Raw genomic sequence first — 20,659 nt, 5'->3', positions numbered from 1 at the left:
TCAGCTTTTGATATTTCAAGTAGTAAACATCACATTTCAATGACACTTGGTGCATAGTTACTTAACGACTGTGCAGACCCCTGATTAGTTTCTGGGTAAATATTTGTGCATATTAATTACCTAATTTGCATAATTAATTAATTTTCAGCTTTTGGTATTTCAAGTAGTAATCATCACATTTCAATGAATCGTGGTACATAGATGTCATAGGACACTGCACAGACCTGATATTTTTCAGGGTAATATCAGTACATATTAATTACCTAATTTGCATAATAAAATAATTTTCAGCTTTTGATATTTCAAGTAGTAATCACATTTCAATAAAACTTGGTACATAGATGTAATAGGACACTGCACAGACCTGATAGTTTTCAGGGTAATATCAGTACATATTAATTACATAATTTGCATAATTAATTAATTTTCAGCTTTTGATATTCCAAGTAGTAAACATCTCATTTCAATGACACTTGGTACATAGTTACTTATGGACTGTGCAGATCTCTGATTAGTTTTTGGGTAAATATTTGTGCATATTAATTACCTTATTAGCATAATTAGTTAATTTTCAGCTTTTTGCCTGATATCTCAAGTACTAATCATCATATTTCAATGAGACTTGCTACACAGATCTTCTAGGACTATGCAGAGACCTGGTTAGTTTTAGGGTAAATAATTGTGGATATTAATTATCTAATTTGCATAATTAGTTAATTTGTTCCATGAATGTTCCACTGATATATAAAGAACCACGAATTGGATTTTAATGACACTTTTAAAGAGTACTCATCATCACATTTCAATGAATCTAGAACTATGCAGAGACCCAATTAGTTTTTGGTAAATATTTATGCTTATTAATCACCTAATTAACATAATTAATTAACACTGTTTTCTCACTTACTGATCATCACATTTGAATTAAATTTGGTAATTTGATAATTCATAATTTGTTTGTTCTGTTCTGTTCTGTTCTGTTCTGTTCTGTTCTGTTCATATTATTTACCTGATTTACATAATTAGTTTTCAGCTTTTCCATCAATATCTCATGTACAAGTAATTTTGAATTAATTTTTAATGTGTCTTCAATATTCTCAGCACACGGGAGTTCTTTCTAAGCTTTCTTTGATTTTAACTGTTCTCAGTAAAGTCACCAGAAAGATACATATTTTTAATTCTTTGGTTGTAAAACAATAACAATGCAGATTGCAAAATAAGAATTAGTACAGATTCATTGTCAGTCTTTTTTTGAAGACATTTTAATATACACATTTATCCAAGTGTTAGTAAAATGTTTTCCAAGATCTCTCATGCTGTCAGGTGGAAATTAAATTATAAGTGTTTTGTACATGCATTCTTGCATGGTAACAGTACATTTTTAGCCCCCACCGGATCCGAGGGGGCTTATAAATTGAGTTGTGTCCGTACATACGTGTGTGAATATATCATATGCTTTTTCTCACACATGTGTGATCGAATTCAGTTCAGAGTTGGTACAGAGAAAAGAATTGACGGTGTTACAGGTGCACATCAAGTTAGTTTTCACTATTTCACTGTGTTTTTCTTTGATTTTCAACATTTTACTAGCATTTTACTAGGTTACTGGTAGCACACCATCTAAGATTATATGGTGCACACAAATATTCGCTTTGACCCAACTAGTTGTGCCAATTCATTGGCATGTCGTTGATGCAACTGAAAAATTATACATTAATATTATATAGTGATCTTGAAAAATAAATGAAATTGACATTTTATGAGCAAAATAGAAACACATGTTTGTAAATACATAGAAAATCAGGTGTTTTGCCTAAAGTAACCCATACAGTCACATACAATTCTTGAAAACCAACCTTTCCAGCTGATTCAACTTGATTTTGTGGGATTCCATTTTGAATCCACTAGTCAACATTCATCTGATGTAGAGGGCATACTGGTTGCTAGTCAACATGTATCTCATGTTATACATGTACATCACATTCTTAGAAACTATTATCGGTAACTAAAAGTGATGGCTGTAGTTATTCATGATTCTCAGTGAAAATCACAAAATTTGGATTGTAAGTGATTTTCATTAATTTGTTTTTTACAAATGCAAATTTCCATCAATGGTTTACAGTATTTTTAGCTCATTTTATTCAGATTACTGCAGATAGATGGTGATCTTGAAGACCTCCAATCTGCTCTTGGCAACAAGAAACAGAAGCGTCCTCTTGGGGGTGGATCATGTTCAGCTTTGATTAAAATGTTGCCAGGCAACTCTGACTTGTATGTGTCCCAAGTGACATGGAGTGCATATCAGACAATGCTAAGAATTCTCAAGAAATATGATTTCCCATTCAAAGAAGCTCAGATAAGTGAGTCTACACTGTTTCACTTGGCCCAATAATGAATAATGAGTCCCTTTTTTACCCAAAAAATCCAACATGCATAAATGCAGGGGCAAAATTATAGTGTATTTATACGCTTTAGTGATACAAATCTGTACTGAATTTCTTGGAAATTAGTCAGTGTTTTATACATATGTAAGATATGATGCAGCACGAACTTTTAGTATTTTTTTTATTAAATAATAACTATAAAGGGCATTTTTGACCATAAATGCCACCTAATTAATACCTCTTTAATATACTCCTTTCATGTGGTGACTTTGTTATTAACTTGTTTCATATGTGGATTCTCAGAGGTCAAATCTGCAATATTTATGCTATGTTTGTTTTCTAGAATCATCAGTAATTCCTGGTAGAATGATGTCATTTTCATCAGCACCTGGCAAGCTTTACTCTGGTGATGACTTCTATATTATAGGAAATGGTCTCGTAAGTTTTTTTAAAAACTTCAATATTTTTTTTAAAATCATGCAGTTATGGTTGAATTATTCACTCGTTATAAAAACCTGTATGAAATATGCTAGGTTATTTCTGGGTACACTGATTTGATGTGAACAATGAAGTGACCATAACAAAATGTGTTTATTTTTGGCAACATGAGGTGGGCCACTTAGATGCCTGTATAAAACATGCTATTCTGGTGTAGCAAGAGCCTCTTTAGTGGTGTGGAAGCATTCATTCAGAGGTCTTCATAGAAGTAAAGGGTTAGGTTTACAAAGGTCTTCATAGAAGTAAAGGGTTAGGTTTACAAAGGTCTTCATAGAAGTAAAGGGTTAGGTTTACAAAGGTCTTCATAGAAGTAAAGGGTTAGGTTTACAAAGGTCTTCATAGAAGTAAAGGGTTGGGTTTACAAAGGTCTTCATAAAAGTAAAGCGTTAGATTTACAAAGGTCTTCATAGAAGTAAAGGGTTAGGTTTACAAAGGTCTTCATAGAAGTAAAGAGTTAGGTTTACAAAGGTCTTCATAGAAGTAAAGGGTTAGGTTTACAAAGGTCTTCATAAAAGTAAAGCGTTAGGTTTACAAAGGTCTTCATAGAAGTAAAGGGTTAGGTTTACAAAGGTCTTCATAGAAGTAAAGTGTTAGATTTACAAAGATCTTCATAGAAGTAAATAGTTAGGTTTACAAAGGTCTTCATAGAAGTAAAGGGTTAGGTTTACAAAGGTCTTCATATAAGTAAAGGGTTAGGTTTACAAAGGTCTTCATAAAAGTAAAGGGTTAGGTTTACAAAGGTCTTCATAAAAGTAAAGCGTTAGGTTTACAAAGGTCTTCATATAAGTAAAGGGTTAGGTTTACAAAGGTCTTCATAAAAGTAAAGCGTTAGGTTTACAAAGGTCTTCATAGAAGTAAAGGGTTAGGTTTACAAAGGTCTTCATATAAGTAAAGGGTTAGGTTTACAAAGGTCTTCATAGAAGTAAAGGGTTGGGTTTACAAAGGTCTTCATATAAGTAAAGAGTTAGGTTTACAAAGGTCTTCATAGAAGTAAAGAGTTAGGTTTACAAAGGTCTTCATAGAAGTAAAGGGTTAGGTTTACAAAGGTCTTCATAGAAGTAAAGGGTTAGGTTTACAAAGGTCTTCATAGAAGTAAAGGGTTAGGTTTACAAAGGTCTTCATAAAAGTAAAGCGTTAGGTTTACAAAGGTCTTCATAAAAGTAAAGGGTTAGGTTTACAAAGGTCTTCATAAAAGTAAAGGGTTAGGTTTACAAAGGTCTTCATAGAATTAAAGGATTAGGTTTACAAAGGTCTTCATAGAATTAAAGGATTAGGTTTACAAAGGTCTTCATAGAAGTAAAAGGTTAGTTTTACAAAGGTCTTCATAGAAGTAAAGAGTTAGGTTTACAAAGGTCTTCATAGAAGTAAAGGGTTAGGTTTACAAAGGTCTTCATAGAAGTAAAGGGTTAGGTTTACAAAGGTCTTCATAGAATTAAAGAGTAGGGTTTACAAAGGTCTTCATAGAAGTAAAGAGTAGGGTTTACAAAGGTCTTCATAGAAGTAAAGGGTTAGGTTTACAAAGGTCTTCATAAAAATAAAGGGTTAGGTTTACAAAGCTTTTCAAGAAAGCGTTTCTACGCTGTAAAAATGTTTTCTCACAGTGGTCTTTTTTTATGAACATGTCTATGGAAAAAAATAATTGGGTTGGTCTTGGTTTCTCTTGGTGGTCAAACTCAGATTTTTGATTCGATAGCTGCATGCTTAACAGAGGGTTCAGTTTAGAAAGGTTTGACTCAATATGCGCATATGTTTAGCAATGTAATGATTTGTAGTTTATAGCTCTTTGGTTATTTGAGAGTTTAGAGACAAAATATGTAAAAGATATATGCAGGATATTGGTTCCATAATTGAATTTGTGTCCATATTCTTATTTAGGTGAGTCTGGAGACCACTATTGGAAATAGTAATGATGCACTATGGAAATACATAAAGGCCAAAGGTCAAGTGTTGGAATGGATGAGAAACATTGTATCAAATAGACTAGCACATAATGCTACTATGTGGGCAGACATATTTAAACAGTACAACAGTGGAACGTTAGTAACTTATCATTACCAGCAATAACACTGCAGTAATTTGTCATTACCAGCATTGACACTGCAGTAGTTTATCATTACCAGCAATAACACTGCAGTAACCTGTCATTACCAGCAATTACACTGCAGTAATTTGTCATCACCAGCAAAAACACTGCAGTAATTTGTCATTACCAGCATTGACACTGCAGTAGTTTATCATTACCAGCAATAACACTGCAGTAACCTGTCATTACCAGCAATAACACTGCAGTAACTTGTCATTACCAGCAATAACACTGCAGTAATTTGTCATTACCAGCAAAAACACTGCAGTAACCTGTCATTACCAACAATAACGCTGCAGTATTTTATCATTACCAGCAATGACACTGCAGTAACTTGTCATTACCAGCAATAACACTGCCGTAACTTGTCATTACCAGCAATAACACTGCAGTAATTTGTCATTACCAGCATTGACACTGCAGTATTTTATCATTACCAGCAATGACACTGCAGTAACTTGTCATTACCAGCAATAACACTGCAGTAATTTGTCATTACCAACAATAACACTGCAGTAACTTGTCATTACCAGCATTGACACTGCAGTATTTTATCATTACCAGCAATGACACTGCAGTGACCTGTCATTACCAACAATAACACTGCAGTAACTTGTCATTTCCAGCAATAACACTGCAGTAATTTGCCATTACCAGCATTGACACTGCAGTATTTTATCATTACCTGCAATGACACTGCAGTAACCTGTCATTACCAGCAATAACACTGCAATAATTTGTCATTACCAGCATTGACACTGCAGTATATTATCATTACCAGCAATGACACAGCAGTAACTTGTCATTGCCAGCAATAACACTGCAGTAATTTGTCATTACCAGCATTGACACTGCAGTATTTTATCAGTACCAGCAATGACACTGCAGTAACTTGTCATTACTAGCAATAACACTGCAGTAATTTGTCATTACCAACAATAACACTGCAGTAACTTGTCATTACCAGCAATGACACTGCAGTAACCTGTCATTACCAACAATAACACTGCAGTAACTTGTCATTACCAGCAATAACACTGCAGTAACTTGTCATTACCAGCAATAACACTGCAGCAATTTGTCATTACCAGCAAAAACACTGCAGTAATTTGTCATTACCAGCATTGACACTGCAGTAGTTTATCATTATACCAACAATAACACTGCAGTAACCTGTCATTACCAGCAATAACACTGCAGTAATTTGTCATTACCAGCAAAAACACTGCAGTAATTTGTCATTACCAGCATTGACACTGCAGTAATTTGTCATTACCAGCATTGACATTGCAGTAGTTTATCATTATACCAGCAATAACACTGCAGTAACTTGTCATTACCAGCAATAACACTGCAGTAATTTGTCATTACCAACAATAACACTGCAGTAACTTGTCATTACCAGCATTGACACTGCAGTAATTTGTCATTACCAGCATTGACACTGCAGTTGTTTATCATTATACCAGCAATAACACTGCAGTAACCTGTCATTACCAGCAATAACACTGCAGTAATTTGTCATTACCAGCAAAAACACTGCAGTAATTTGTCATTACCAGCATTGACACTGCAGTAGTTTATCATTATACCAGCAATAACACTGCAGTAACCTGTCATTACCAGCAATAACACTGCAGTAATTTGTCATTACCAGCAAAAACACTGCAGTAATTTGTCATTACCAGCATTGACACTGCAGTAGTTTATCATTATACCAACAATAACACTGCAGTAACCTGTCATTACCAGCAATAACACTGCAGTAATTTGTCATTACCAGCAAAAACACTGCAGTAATTTGTCATTACCAGCATTGACACTGCAGTAATTTGTCATTACCAGCATTGACATTGCAGTAGTTTATCATTATACCAGCAATAACACTGCAGTAACTTGTCATTACCAGCAATAACACTGCAGTAATTTGTCATTACCAACAATAACACTGCAGTAACTTGTCATTACCAGCATTGACACTGCAGTAATTTGTCATTACCAGCATTGACACTGCAGTTGTTTATCATTATACCAGCAATAACACTGCAGTAACCTGTCATTACCAGCAATAACACTGCAGTAATTTGTCATTACCAGCAAAAACACTGCAGTAATTTGTCATTACCAGCATTGACACTGCAGTAGTTTATCATTATACCAGCAATAACACTGCAGTAACCTGTCATTACCAGCAATAACACTGCAGTAATTTGTCATTACCAGCAAAAACACTGCAGTAATTTGTCATTACCAGCATTGACACTGCAGTAGTTTAACATTATACCAGCAATAACACTGCAGTAACCTGTCATTACCAGCAATAATACTGCAGTAATTTGTCATTACCAGCAAAAACACTGCGGTAATTTGTCATTACCAGCATTGACACTGCAGTAGTTTATCATTATACCAGCAATAACACTGCAGTAACTTGTCATTACCAGCAATAACACTGCAGTAATTTGTCATTACCAGCAATAACACTGCAGTAACCTGTCATTACCAGCAATAACACTGCAGTAACTTGTCATTACCAGCAATTACGCTGTAGTAACCTGTCATTACCAGCAATAACACTGCAGTAATTTGTCATTACCAGCATTGACACTGCAGTATTTTATCATTACCAGCAATGACACTGCAGTAACTTGTCATTACCAGCAAAAACACTGCAGTAACCTGTCATTACCAACAATAACGCTGCAGTATTTTATCATTACCAGCAATGACACTGCAGTAACTTGTCATTACCAGCAATAACACTGCCGTAACTTGTCTTTACCAGCAATAACACTGCAGTAATTTGTCATTACCAGCATTGACACTGCAGTATTTTATCATTACCAGCAATGACACTGCAGTAACTTGTCATTACCAGCAATAACACTGCAGTAATTTGTCATTACCAACAATAACACTGCAGTAACTTGTCATTACCAGCATTGACACTGCAGTATTTTATCATTACCAGCAATGACACTGCAGTGACCTGTCATTACCAACAATAACACTGCAGTAACTTGTCATTTCCAGCAATAACACTGCAGTAATTTGTCATTACCAGCATTGACACTGCAGTATATTATCATTACCAGCAATGACACAGCAGTAACTTGTCATTGCCAGCAATAACACTGCAGTAATTTGTCATTACCAGCATTGACACTGCAGTATTTTATCAGTACCAGCAATGACACTGCAGTAACTTGTCATTACTAGCAATAACACTGCAGTAATTTGTCATTACCAACAATAACACTGCAGTAACTTGTCATTACCAGCAATGACACTGCAGTAACCTGTCATTACCAACAATAACACTGCAGTAACTTGTCATTACCAGCAATAACACTGCAGTAACTTGTCATTACCAGCAAAAACACTGCAGTAATTTGTCATTACCAGCATTGACACTGCAGTAGTTTATCATTATACCAGCAATAACACTGCAGTAACCTGTCATTACCAGCAATAACACTGCAGCAATTTGTCAATACCAGCAAAAACACTGCAGTAATTTGTCATTACCAGCATTGACACTGCAGTAGTTTATCATTATACCAGCAATAACACTGCAGTAACCTGTCATTACCAGCAATAACACTGCAGTAATTTGTCATTACCAGCAAAAACACTGCAGTAATTTGTCATTACCAGCATTGACACTGCAGTAATTTGTCATTACCAGCATTGACACTGCAGTAGTTTATCATTATACCAGCAATAACACTGCAGTAACTTGTCATTACCAGCAATAACACTGCAGTAATTTGTCATTACCAGCATTGACACTGCAGTAGTTTATCATTATACCAGCAATAACACTGCAGTAACTTGTCATTACCAGCAATAACACTGCAGTAATTTGTCATTACCAACAATAACACTGCAGTAACTTGTCATTACCAGCATTGACACTGCAGTAATTTGTCATTACCAGCATTGACACTGCAGTTGTTTATCATTATACCAGCAATAACACTGCAGTAACCTGTCATTACCAGCAATAACACTGCAGTAATTTGTCATTACCAGCAAAAACACTGCAGTAATTTGTCATTACCAGCATTGACACTGCAGTAGTTTATCATTATACCAGCAATAACACTGCAGTAACCTGTCATTACCAGCAATAACACTGCAGTAATTTGTCATTACCAGCAAAAACACTGCAGTAATTTGTCATTACCAGCATTGACACTGCAGTAGTTTAACATTATACCAGCAATAACACTGCAGTAACCTGTCATTACCAGCAATAATACTGCAGTAATTTGTCATTACCAGCAAAAACACTGCGGTAATTTGTCATTACCAGCATTGACACTGCAGTAGTTTATCATTATACCAGCAATAACACTGCAGTAACTTGTCATTACCAGCAATAACACTGCAGTAATTTGTCATTACCAGCAATAACACTGCAGTAACCTGTCATTACCAGCAATAACACTGCAGTAACTTGTCATTACCAGCAATTACGCTGTAGTAACCTGTCATTACCAGCAATAACACTGCAGTAATTTGTCATTACCAGCATTGACACTGCAGTATTTTATCATTACCAGCAATGACACTGCAGTAACTTGTCATTACCAGCAAAAACACTGCAGTAATTTGTCATTACCAGCATTGACACTGCAGTAGTTTATCATTATACCAGCAATAACACTGCAGTAACCTGTCATTACCAGCAATAACACTGCAGTAACTTGTCATCACCAGCAATAACACTGCAGTAACTTGTCATTACCACCAATGACACTGCAGTAACTTATCATTACCAGTAACTTACTGAGTATTATGTCTATGTGTTGATTTGAATCATGAACATCACATGATCAACTGTACTATCAGGTTTTTTAGCTCCGCTGTCGACTTTGTCGAGCGGAGCTTATCATATGAGTGATTGTCCATTGTCGTCCGTCATCCATCATCCATCGTCCGTGTCAATGTTTTATTTTTTCGACTTCTTCTTGAAAACTATAAGCCTGAATGCTTTGATACTTGGTGTATATGTACCTTGGGTAAACCTCTTTTAGATTTTTTCATTTTGTAATGACATATTTAGTTCTCTAATTTTGACTTCTTGTTAAAAACCACAAGTCTACATATTGTTCATTTTCTAATGATATCTTCTGTTCTTTAATTGAAATGTGCATTGCTAACAGCGGAGCTATCTCAGCCGACAGGCTGCTTGTTTAAATATTTTTGACTACATTGTCCTGATGTGAGTCTTGATGAAAAAATGGACCATCTATGTGGCTAACATAGTCTTTTTGTTCGTCCAGCTGTAGGGAGATTGTGGGTTCGACAGCACAAACGGCTGTGACACTCACCCACGTGCTATGGTAACAGTATTCAATGTTGAATTTTAGGGTCACAACAGTGCAAGAGTAGCTATGACTCTGGGCTTGTTATTCTGAAATTCAAAGCCATTGCTCAGGTTGTTGGAAGTGCACTTTTTAGCTCCGCTGTCGACTTTGTCGACGGAGCTTATCATATGAGTGATTGTCCGTTGTCCGTGTCAATGTTTTACTTTTTCGACTTCTTCTTGAAAACTACAAGCCTGAATGCTTTGATACTTGGTGTATATGCACCTTGGGTAGACCTCTCTTAGGTTTGTTCATTTCATGTTGATATCTTCAATTCTCTAATTTTGGTGAATATGTTTGTCATTTTTGGTAAAAAGTGATATTTTCGACTTCTTGTTAAAAACCGCAAGTGCAATTGCTTTGATATTACATATATAGGTACTACATGTGGACCTCTCTCAGATTTGTTCATTTTGTAATGATATCTTTAATTCTCTAATTTTGGTGAATATTTTTGTCATTTTTGGTAAAAAGTGATAGACCTTTCTCAGATTTGTTCATTTTGTGATGATATCTTCAATTCTCTAATTTTGGTGAATATTTTTGTCATTTTTGGTAAAAAGTGATATTGTCACAAGGTTCGTGATGGTATACATGCCGGGTTAAATTTAGGGTTTGGAGAAAAGGTATATTAAAATACAGCCAGAGGTAGGATTATTTCACAGCCGAGCTAGTAGACTTTGAAACACTTACACACCCCAAAACTCCATTCATAAAGAGACGCGTGCCATACGTGTGCCGGCTATTGATTACAAACACCGGTTAAGTGACTACCAAGAATGATAGCACCAGTGTATTGTGTAAGCAGATTCCAACTATGTTCAGTTGCCATGACAATGATTCCAGGTGGGGGACGTTATAAAAGGTCAAGGTAGACGCAGCCACGGGAGAGAACATTAAGAACTGAGGCAGCGACAGCAACCGGAGCCAGCCTTGTGTTGCGAGTGAACGGGGAGAGTTAGTTCATCCCCACGTGGTGTGCAAGCTACTCGCCTAGTCGACGGACGTTGTGTAGATACAGTGGAAGACTGGGCTCCTTTTCTACGTGCTGTTCCACGGAACTTTTGTGTTCGACACGAATCCTACAAGGTATCCTACGAGAAACCAGGCCTGAGTATCGAACTGAATCTACATGTAGCAACGTTTCTACTATAACCCGACAGAAGCCGGTAATTATCATGCTCATTACACGCACATTAGGCTAGGGACCATTGGCTGTGTTTTGAATGTATTTTGGGTAACTATTTGGCTAATTTAGTGGTTAAATTATTGTATTCTTATTTGAAATTGTAACAGTATTAGTTTAATTGTATTTTGTGACAGCCCGTTTCCTGCTTCAACGTTTCGCACGCACGTCGGCGCAGTTAAGTAGCGGCGTCGTTCCATACGTAAAAGGTGCATTGCCTATTGTGAATCATCCCGGTTTCGGGTTGAGTAAACTGGTTATTCATGGGACGCCACTGCTTTATCCTGCCCTGACATGCGTGTTAATTTTTCCTATTGTACAGCGACCTATATCTTTGTTACGTTGATTCATATCAGCGAATTCTGTGTATCATAACCGGTTGTACAATTAAACCATCCTTTACGATATTACTGTGCATTTAATTGTGTGCGAGTGGGTCTGGTACTACAATAAGTTGTACAGGGAACAATCCAGGCATTAGCTGGCTTATTTTCGATATTTCAATCAGTAGGGTGTCAAAGAACCCACAACACGAGGTGAAGGCGTGCCTCTTATCACTTTGTGGTCGGATGCTAGCCTACCCCGTGACAGATATTTTCGACTTCTTGTTAAAAACTGTAAGTCCGATTGCTTTGATATTACATATATATGTACTACATGTGGACCTCTCTCAGATTTGTTCATTTTGTGATGATATCTTCCATTCTCTAATTTTGGTGAATATTTTTGTAATTTTTGGTAAAAAGTGATATTTTCGACTTCTTGTTAAAAACCAAAAGTTCAATTGCTTTGATATTACATATATAGATACTACATGTAGACCTTTCTCAGATTTGTTCATTTCGTGATGATATTTTCAATTCTCTAATTTTGGTGAATATTTTTGTCAGTTTTGGTAGAAAGTGATATTTTCCGACTTCTTGTTAAAAACTGTAAGTCCGATTGCTTTGATACTATACATATTGTTCATCTTCTAATGATATCTTCTGTTCTTTAATTGAAATGTGCATTGCTAACAGGGGAGCTATCTCAGCCGATAGGCTGCTTGTTTATTTTTTCCAAGAACCAATAAAAGCCATTTTCATTGAATCCACTTCTGAAACAAATTGTCTGGAACCTTGTTTGATTCTCAGTGACTTAAGTTTAATCTCGGTGACTTAAGCTTAATCTTACTGACTTCAAAATATAAAGGCATTTAAATTACTGAATGGAAAATATAATAACTTGTATATTATTATTCTCCTTGCTAGGACAAATTATATCATAATATTAATGATTGTCTGCAACTGAGCAGTTAGAAAATTACAATTGTGTCCTTTTGGAATTTGGAATTGTGTGATGAATGATTATCATTTTGTATCACTTGTTAGATTGTCCGATGACTCTTGCAGTACATGCACTATAAATATATGTATCAGGGAAAACATGCACAAATATAACTCCCATATACAGAAGAAATATTTGTCTTACAGTATTCTTCAACAATTCAATGCACAAAATACTTTTTACATCGATGTTCCAGTTTTCCTATTCTCTGCTGGAAGAAGGTTTTATCTTGATCCTTTAGATATACCACAACAGCTTGGATGACGTCATCATCAGTCTCAAAACAGTGACCACGCAAGTGGACTTCAGTTTACGAAACTGGTAGAAATAGTGCTCTTCATTGATTGTTTGATCCTTTTGCAAGTAGTCAATCATGATGACTCCCTTGCTGTCCCAGAACACAGAGGCCGATGATGCCACACACTTCTTGACAGACCGTGAACCCTTGTGTGTCCATTGTTTGCTCTGCTCTTTTGATTCTGGATCAAAATGGTCAACCCATGTCTCATCTTGGGATTTGACTGGAAATGGGCCAAGATGTTCGACAAAACATTTTGAACTACACCATAACTAATGCCTAGTGAATGCCTGATATGTCGGATAGTGACACGTCTGTCATCTATACCATGCAATGGATGGCCTCAACCTGATTGTCCATGGTGGCAGATATTGGACGTTCAGACATTGGGTCGTCTTCCATGCTTTCATAGCAACCCACTTCTTTACAGTGGAATAAGAAGGGGAGTCCTCACCAAGTGTTGTGACTATGTCTTGGTGGATTTCTTTGAGAGTCATCCCCTTTTTATAGAGACACTTGATCACAGCACTGGCTTCTGTCTGGTCCTTTTTGTGATTTTCGTCTCACCTGATATTAAATGGGCACCAAGAGTTAATTAATGAATACCTAAATTTGCATTTCTATAGGTAGTGACATGATACATTATAGTATAAAGTTATATCTCAGAATAGAAGTTCCCCCCTTGTTTCTTGATGAGGCCGAGAACTTATTGATCACCCCTCACTTATTGATCACCCCTCACTTATTGATCACCCCTCGTGAACTTTTATTTACAGATATAACAATCAATGGATGGTTGTTGATTACAATAAATTTTCCCCTGGATTGACACCTAAAACTGGACTATTGGTAATATTAGAACAGTTACCGTAAGTTCAGTATATCTTGTTTATTTACATGTTGTGGTAATCTCTATACTGTATTTTCATTGACATAAAAGTATATCAGCTGTATATATCTTTCGTGTACCTTAAAATGTGCATATACAAAAGGTCACTAAAATCTTTAAACCATTTCAAAACTATTGGCATTATTGCAAAAAAATAGTCAATTTGTAACTGTAAATGCTGCTTAGTTTACAGATCTGCTAAGTTTTGGGCTAAAATCCCTGCATATTAATTAGCTAATTTGAATATAATGTCACATTTCACATTGGCACGTATTTCATGTGTTTTGCTCTTGTCTTTTTTTGATCCCTGAAACTAGTGGTCTGGTAGTAGCTGAAGATAAAACTGATTTGTTGACTACTCAGATGTATTGGCCCAGCTATAATGTTCCGTAAGTATAACATTATCATCAATATATACGCATATAGGCTTATATATAGGCTTGCCTATAATGAAATGAAGGGAAAAGTCATAGTACATGGCAAAATGTCTGCCGTTGTTGTTATGGTAAGAAAACACAAATAATATTTAGCTGATTGCTATATGGTTAATCTGTGGGTATAATTGGCAAATAGTAACTTCATGGCTTAGTGGTTGAGACTTTTGCTAATGAAGTTGAATATCAAAAGAAGATCAAGAGATCAAATCCTATGCTAAGACCTTATTTTTTTTAACTTCTTATTTTCTTTTGAATGAGAAATTCAAAAATGTTCATTTGTTTCTTTGAATTATTTTTTTCAACCTTTCTCAGCATTTTCTTTGATTTTTAGCTCCGCTGTCGACTTTGTCGAGCGGAGCTTATCATATGAGTGATTGTCTGTCGTCGTCGTCCGTGTCAATGTTTTACTTTTTCGACTTCTTCTTGAAAACTACAAGCCTGAATGCTTTGATACTTGGTGTATATGTACCTTGGGTAGACCTCTCTTAGGTTTGTTCATTTCATGTTGATATCTTCAATTCTCCAATTTTGGTGAATATTTTTGTCATTTTTGGTAAAAAGTGATATTTTCGACTTCTTGTTAAAAAATGCAAGTGCAATTGCTTTGATATTACATATATAGGTACTACATGTGGACCTCTTACAGATTTGTTCATTTTGTAATGATATCTTTAATTCTCTAATTTTGGTGAATATTTTTATCATTTTTGGTAAAAAGTGATATTTTCGACTTCTTGTTAAAAACCACAAGTTCAATTGCTTTGATATTACATATATAGGTACTACATGTGGACCTCTGTCAGATTTGTTCATTTTGTGATGATGTCTTCAATTCTCTAAATTTGGTGAATATTTTTGTAATTTTTGGTAAAAAGTGATATTTTCGACTTCTTGTTAAAAACCAATAGTTCAATTGCTTTGATATTACATATTTAGATACTACATGTAGACCTTTCTCAGATTTGTTCATTTCGTGATGATATCTTCGATTCTTTAATTTTGGTGAATATTTTTGTCATTTTTGGTAAAAAGTGATATTTTTGACTTCTTGTTAAAAACCAAAAAGTTCAATTGCTTTGATATTACACATATAGATTCTACATGTAGACCTTTCTCAGATTTGTTCATTTCGTGATGATATCTTCAATTCTCTAATTTTGGTGAATATTTTGGTCATTTTTGATAGAAAGTGATATTTTCGACTTCTTGTTAAAAACTGTAAGTCCGATTGCTTTGATACTATACATATTGTTCATTTTCTAATGATGTCTTCAGTTCTTTAATTGAAATGTGCATTGCTAACAGCAGAGCTATCTCAGCCGATAGGCTGCTTGTTTTGTTATGTTTTGTACATGTTATCAATAAAGGGCACACTTAATGGGGTGGGGAATGTCATAGATTACATTGCATTAACAGCATGGATATGTTCAAAACTTTGTCGTTTCTGTGTTGCTGTACGTTATACACACTCAACATTACAACTGCTTTTGAATTCCTTTGATTTCATGAATTAAAACCTTAAACTTGTCAGTAATGTTATCTTCTTCCAAGAGTGTTCTCACAATAGCAACTATTACTTTCTCTCATTTCAATTACATTCTATTGAATGTCAACTTTTTTCTGAACTAAACATCTACATCAGATATGGTTACTATGCCTACAAGTCACATCATTGTTTTGGAGTTGAACTTGTAATTACTTCTGGTAAAAAGTCAACAGAACTCCACAACAAAAAAAGAAATATGCTGGCACTATCAACAATGCAATCACGCTTTTCCAAAACACCCTAACCCCATCACCCCTGCCTAATACTGGCACTACCACCAACACCCTTTATATTTGGTAGGTAGGAGTGTTAGGTACTCCCACTTCCTTTGTTGGGTACTCCCACTTCCTTTGTTGGATACTCCCACTTCTTTTGTTGGATACTCCCACTTCCTTTGTTGGATACTCCCACTTCTTTTTTTGGGTACTCTCATTTCCAATGTTTGGTCCTCCCACTTACTTTGTTGGGTACTCCCACTTCCTTTGTTTGGTCCTCCCACTTACTTTGTTGGGTACTCCCACTTCCTTTGTTTGGTCCTCCCACTTCCTTTGTTTGGTCCTCCCACTTCCTTTGTTGGGTACTCCCACTTCCTTTGTAGGGTACTCCCACTTCCTCTGTTAGCTACTCCCACTTTCTTTGTTGTGTACTCCCACTTCTTTTGTTGGGTACTCCCACTTCCTTTGTTGGGTACTCTTACTTCCTTTGTTTGGTACTCCCACTTCCTTTGTTTGGTCCTCCCACTTCCTTTGTTGGGTAGTCCCACTTCTTTTGTTGGGTACTCCCACTTCCTTTGTAGGGTACTCGGTACTCCCACTTCCTTTGTTGGGTACTCTTACTTCCTTTGTTTGGTACTCCCACTTCCTTTGTTTGGTCCTCCCACTTCCTTTGTTGGGTAGTCCCACTTCTTTTGTTGGGTACTCCCACTTCCTTTGTAGGGTACTCCCACTCCCTCTGTTAGCTACTCCCACTTCCTTTGTTAGGTACTCCCACTTCTTTTGTTGGGTTCTCCCACTTCCTTTAAATTGTTGAGTACTCCCACTTCCTTTATTTGGTACTCCCACTACCTTTGTTTGGTACTCCCACTTCCTTTGTTGGGTACTCCCACTTCTTTTGTTGGGTACTCCCACTTCCTTTAAATTGTTGAGTACTCCCACTTCCTTTGTTGGGTACTCCCACTTCCTTTGTTTGGTACTCCCACTTCCTTTGTTTGGTACTCCCACTTCCTTTGTTTGGTACTCCTACTTCATTTGTTGGTACTCCCACTTCCTTTGTCGGGTACTCCCACTTCTTTTGTCGGGTACTCCCACTTCCTTTGTTTGGTACTCCCACTTCCTTTGTTTGGTACTCCTACTTCCTTTATTTGGTACTCCCACTACCTTTGTTGGGTACTCCCACTACCTTTGTTGGGTACTCCCACTTCCTTTGTTGGGTACTCCCACTTTCTTTGTTGGGTACTCCCACTTCCTTTGTTGGATACTCCCACTTCCTTTGTTGGGTACTCCCACTTCCTTTGTTGGGTACTCCCACTTCCTTTGTTGGGTACTCCCACTTCCTTTGTTGGGTACTCCCACTTCCTTTGTTGGGTACTCCCACTTCTTTTGTTGGGTACTCCCACTTCCTTTGTTGGGTACTCCCACTTCCTTTGTTTGGTACTCCCACTTCCTTTGTTTGGTACTCCCACTTCATTTGTTGGTACTCCCACTTCCTTTGCTGGGTATTCCCACTTCATATGTTAAGTACCTAACCATTTTTGGTAACCAATGAAATGTTGGGAAATTACTCCCACTTTCCATGTTGCATGCAACCCTATCACTTTCTAGTTTGGATAACCCTATTTCTGATATTGGTAATGCATGTATCCATTTCCTACTTTGGGTACCCCAATTCTCATGTTGGAACCCCCTCCAACTTTCCATGTTATGACCCTACTATGTTTGGTACCCCTGCTATCTATGTTTTATTTCCAAATCACCATTCACCATACAGTAATGGAAATCCAAAACTATAGGTCCTACTTATGGTGTTGATGAGTTCCTTTGTGACACCATACAGAGTAGGATTTCCAAATATAATACTCATCATATGCTAATTTACCAAGTTCAAAATTTTATATCTGATAATGGAAATCCAAACTAGTCCTGATTCACGGTGTTGATGAGCTCAATCGTCCCACCATCATTATCTAATTTCAGTAATAACTATTTCATACTGGCCCAATACAGTCAGAATTCCAAGTTTTTTTAGTCACACAGTGTTGGAAATCCAACCTCATCAACCGGTGGTGAGATAAACTAGGCCACATTTTATTTAGTAGCCATAACTGCCGTTTTTTTTTACATACTCCTCTGGATTTCCAGATTCTGTTTCTCCATATAAGTTGGAATTCGACCCCATCAACAGGGGGGTGCAGATATAAACTGGAATGGTCCATTGCGGGTTCATCTCTGGTGGATGGTTATACACAAATAAAATGAATTATAATTAATCAAATAACCAGTGGCAGATCATTGTGGGAAAATATACTTTTTAAAATATTATGCTTCAGTTATACTATTATAGATTATTTTATTTTTTGCTTGGTATTTATTTTAAGTTTGTTCTTTTTGCTGAAGGGAAAATAACTTCTTTCCCTATATTTTACATTCAAATCAAAAATCATTGAAAATAAACAACCAAAATGTCTTTTCAGCAAAAATTAATTCCAGCTTTCACAGTAATCAAATTACTAACACTAATTTGTATAGTTTAGAAATTGAGATAGAAGTCCTGATCAAGGACATTATAGAAAGTTACTTAGAACATCCAGAAACTTGAAGGATGTTTTAGAACCCATCAAAAGACATTGAATTGTTTGACCATCAATCTGCTAATTCTAATTTTAGAATCAAATTGAATTAAAATTCTCCATTGCAATCATCTATGACTTCTGCTTGCAAGTACTATCCGTGTAATTTTCTAAAGCTGTAAGGTTGGTGCAACATACTTCAGAAATCCAGAGTTATGTAAACAAGAACTGGAAATTGTTCACTGAAGTTGACATGTGTTAATAACTGTTAAATGTTATTAAGGGAAGGAAGGATATTGTGCCTTGGTGTTGAAGAAGGAGACAGTGTAGATTGTTGTGAAGGCAGTTATGAAAGTATGAGTGATTATGCCGAAATTTGGTAAAGACAGGATTCATTGAACATGATGTACAAAGGTTCCTCTCACTAAGTGCAAGTATCTGTACTAAGATCCATGGACTGGCTTGACCAAAATTTGTCATAATCAATAACAGTGGGAAAGTACCAACAATAACTTGCACACTGCATACATAGTATGCTAATAACTATACGAGGTTATGATGTAGACATATCTCATGAAATTTAAATTGCAACTTATTAATAAACAGCATTTATTATGGAATGCTGCAAAAACATAGTTTTGGCCTTGACCTCCACTTGATCTATTGTGTTTATTAGAGAACTGTACACACTTTCTACCATACCAGTGACCAGATTTAACAAATGCTGCATCGTCTTGTACTACGTACAAGTCTACCTTTGCAAGCCACTAAAAATGTGTTAGTCCCCGTTCAGACGCAGTCTGAAAACAACATTCACTTCTAGAGCCATATCTCTGATATGCTTCGACTGAATATGTTCAAATTTTATATATATTCGTTCTACATCATGTTACAAATATATAGTTGTATTCAAAATGGCTGACTGGTGGCCATTTTGTTTTAATTCATGCTGGTCCAGAGCAATATTTCTCAATATGGACAAGTTCATGTACTTGTTTGATGATCACATACAAGATGTCAATCATTTTAATGATAAAAAAATCATCATAATCAGCATCATCTACTGGATCCATACTTCTGACATGTTTATGTTCCAACTATATTACTATAAACAAAACTATTTATCTTAAATTTGATAACTAACAGGGACTGTGTCATGCATGGCTTGTATAATATATAATAATAATAATAACCTTTATTATAACTGTAAAGAAGTTACAATTTTTTTTGGTTTGTAAATAATAAAGTTTTTTTTTTTTTTTATATAGTGTATATAAACAGTGCCACCAGTGGATGTTCCTCATTCTATGTGTCTATGCAAACACTAGCCATGCATCTATTTTTATCCAAAGAATTGACATGCATTTGTTTCAGATATAGATAATTATTTATAAATCATATTTTCTAGATATTTCAAGGAAATCTTCAACACCAGTGGTTGTCCAGAAAACGTTGCTAAATATGGTGACTGGTTCACTTATGATAAGACTCCAAGAGCTCAGATATTCAGACGGGATCAATCCAAAGTCACTGATTTGAATTCCATGATTAAACTCATGAGGTAACACAAATTTGATTTATATAATTCCAGGGAAAAATATTTATATGACTATTTCATGTACATATTAAATTTGGAGTGAGATGCATGCATCTTCACATTAAACTAGATTACTAGCTTAGCTTGCTTTCAAACCCAGCTTACTCTCAAATTACACTTACAATCAGTTAAAATTAAAGCGAACCTAAATGCGGCCTTAATTTATAGTTGTGTATATTCTAAACTGTACTCGAAATAATATTGCAGTGGTTTAATTTTGTTTTAATTATAACTGTTGCTTGGATAGGCATTTGA

General features: G+C 35.8%; 1 protein-coding gene across 1 annotated transcript in view; it reads left to right on the top strand.

Annotated features, from left to right (window-relative positions):
- The window catches only part of LOC100367810 (putative aminopeptidase PLBD2), a 48,926-nt gene that overhangs the window by 14,313 nt on the left and 13,954 nt on the right, over positions 1 to 20,659 (top strand). Inside the window, exons 4-9 of the mRNA XM_085491568.1 lie at positions 2,146 to 2,360; positions 2,728 to 2,822; positions 4,758 to 4,918; positions 13,927 to 14,019; positions 14,357 to 14,428; positions 20,216 to 20,368. Coding sequence (XP_085347694.1) covers positions 2,146 to 2,360; positions 2,728 to 2,822; positions 4,758 to 4,918; positions 13,927 to 14,019; positions 14,357 to 14,428; positions 20,216 to 20,368 — 789 coding nt within the window. The remainder of the gene's footprint in view (positions 1 to 2,145; positions 2,361 to 2,727; positions 2,823 to 4,757; positions 4,919 to 13,926; positions 14,020 to 14,356; positions 14,429 to 20,215; positions 20,369 to 20,659) is intronic.

The sequence above is a fragment of the Saccoglossus kowalevskii genome, chromosome 16, assembly GCF_978046115.1.
Source record: "Saccoglossus kowalevskii chromosome 16, keSacKowa6.1, whole genome shotgun sequence".
NCBI lineage: Eukaryota > Metazoa > Hemichordata > Enteropneusta > Harrimaniidae > Saccoglossus > Saccoglossus kowalevskii.
The sequence above is the reverse complement of the archived record's forward strand: the minus strand, read 5'-3'. Positions and strand labels throughout refer to the sequence as shown.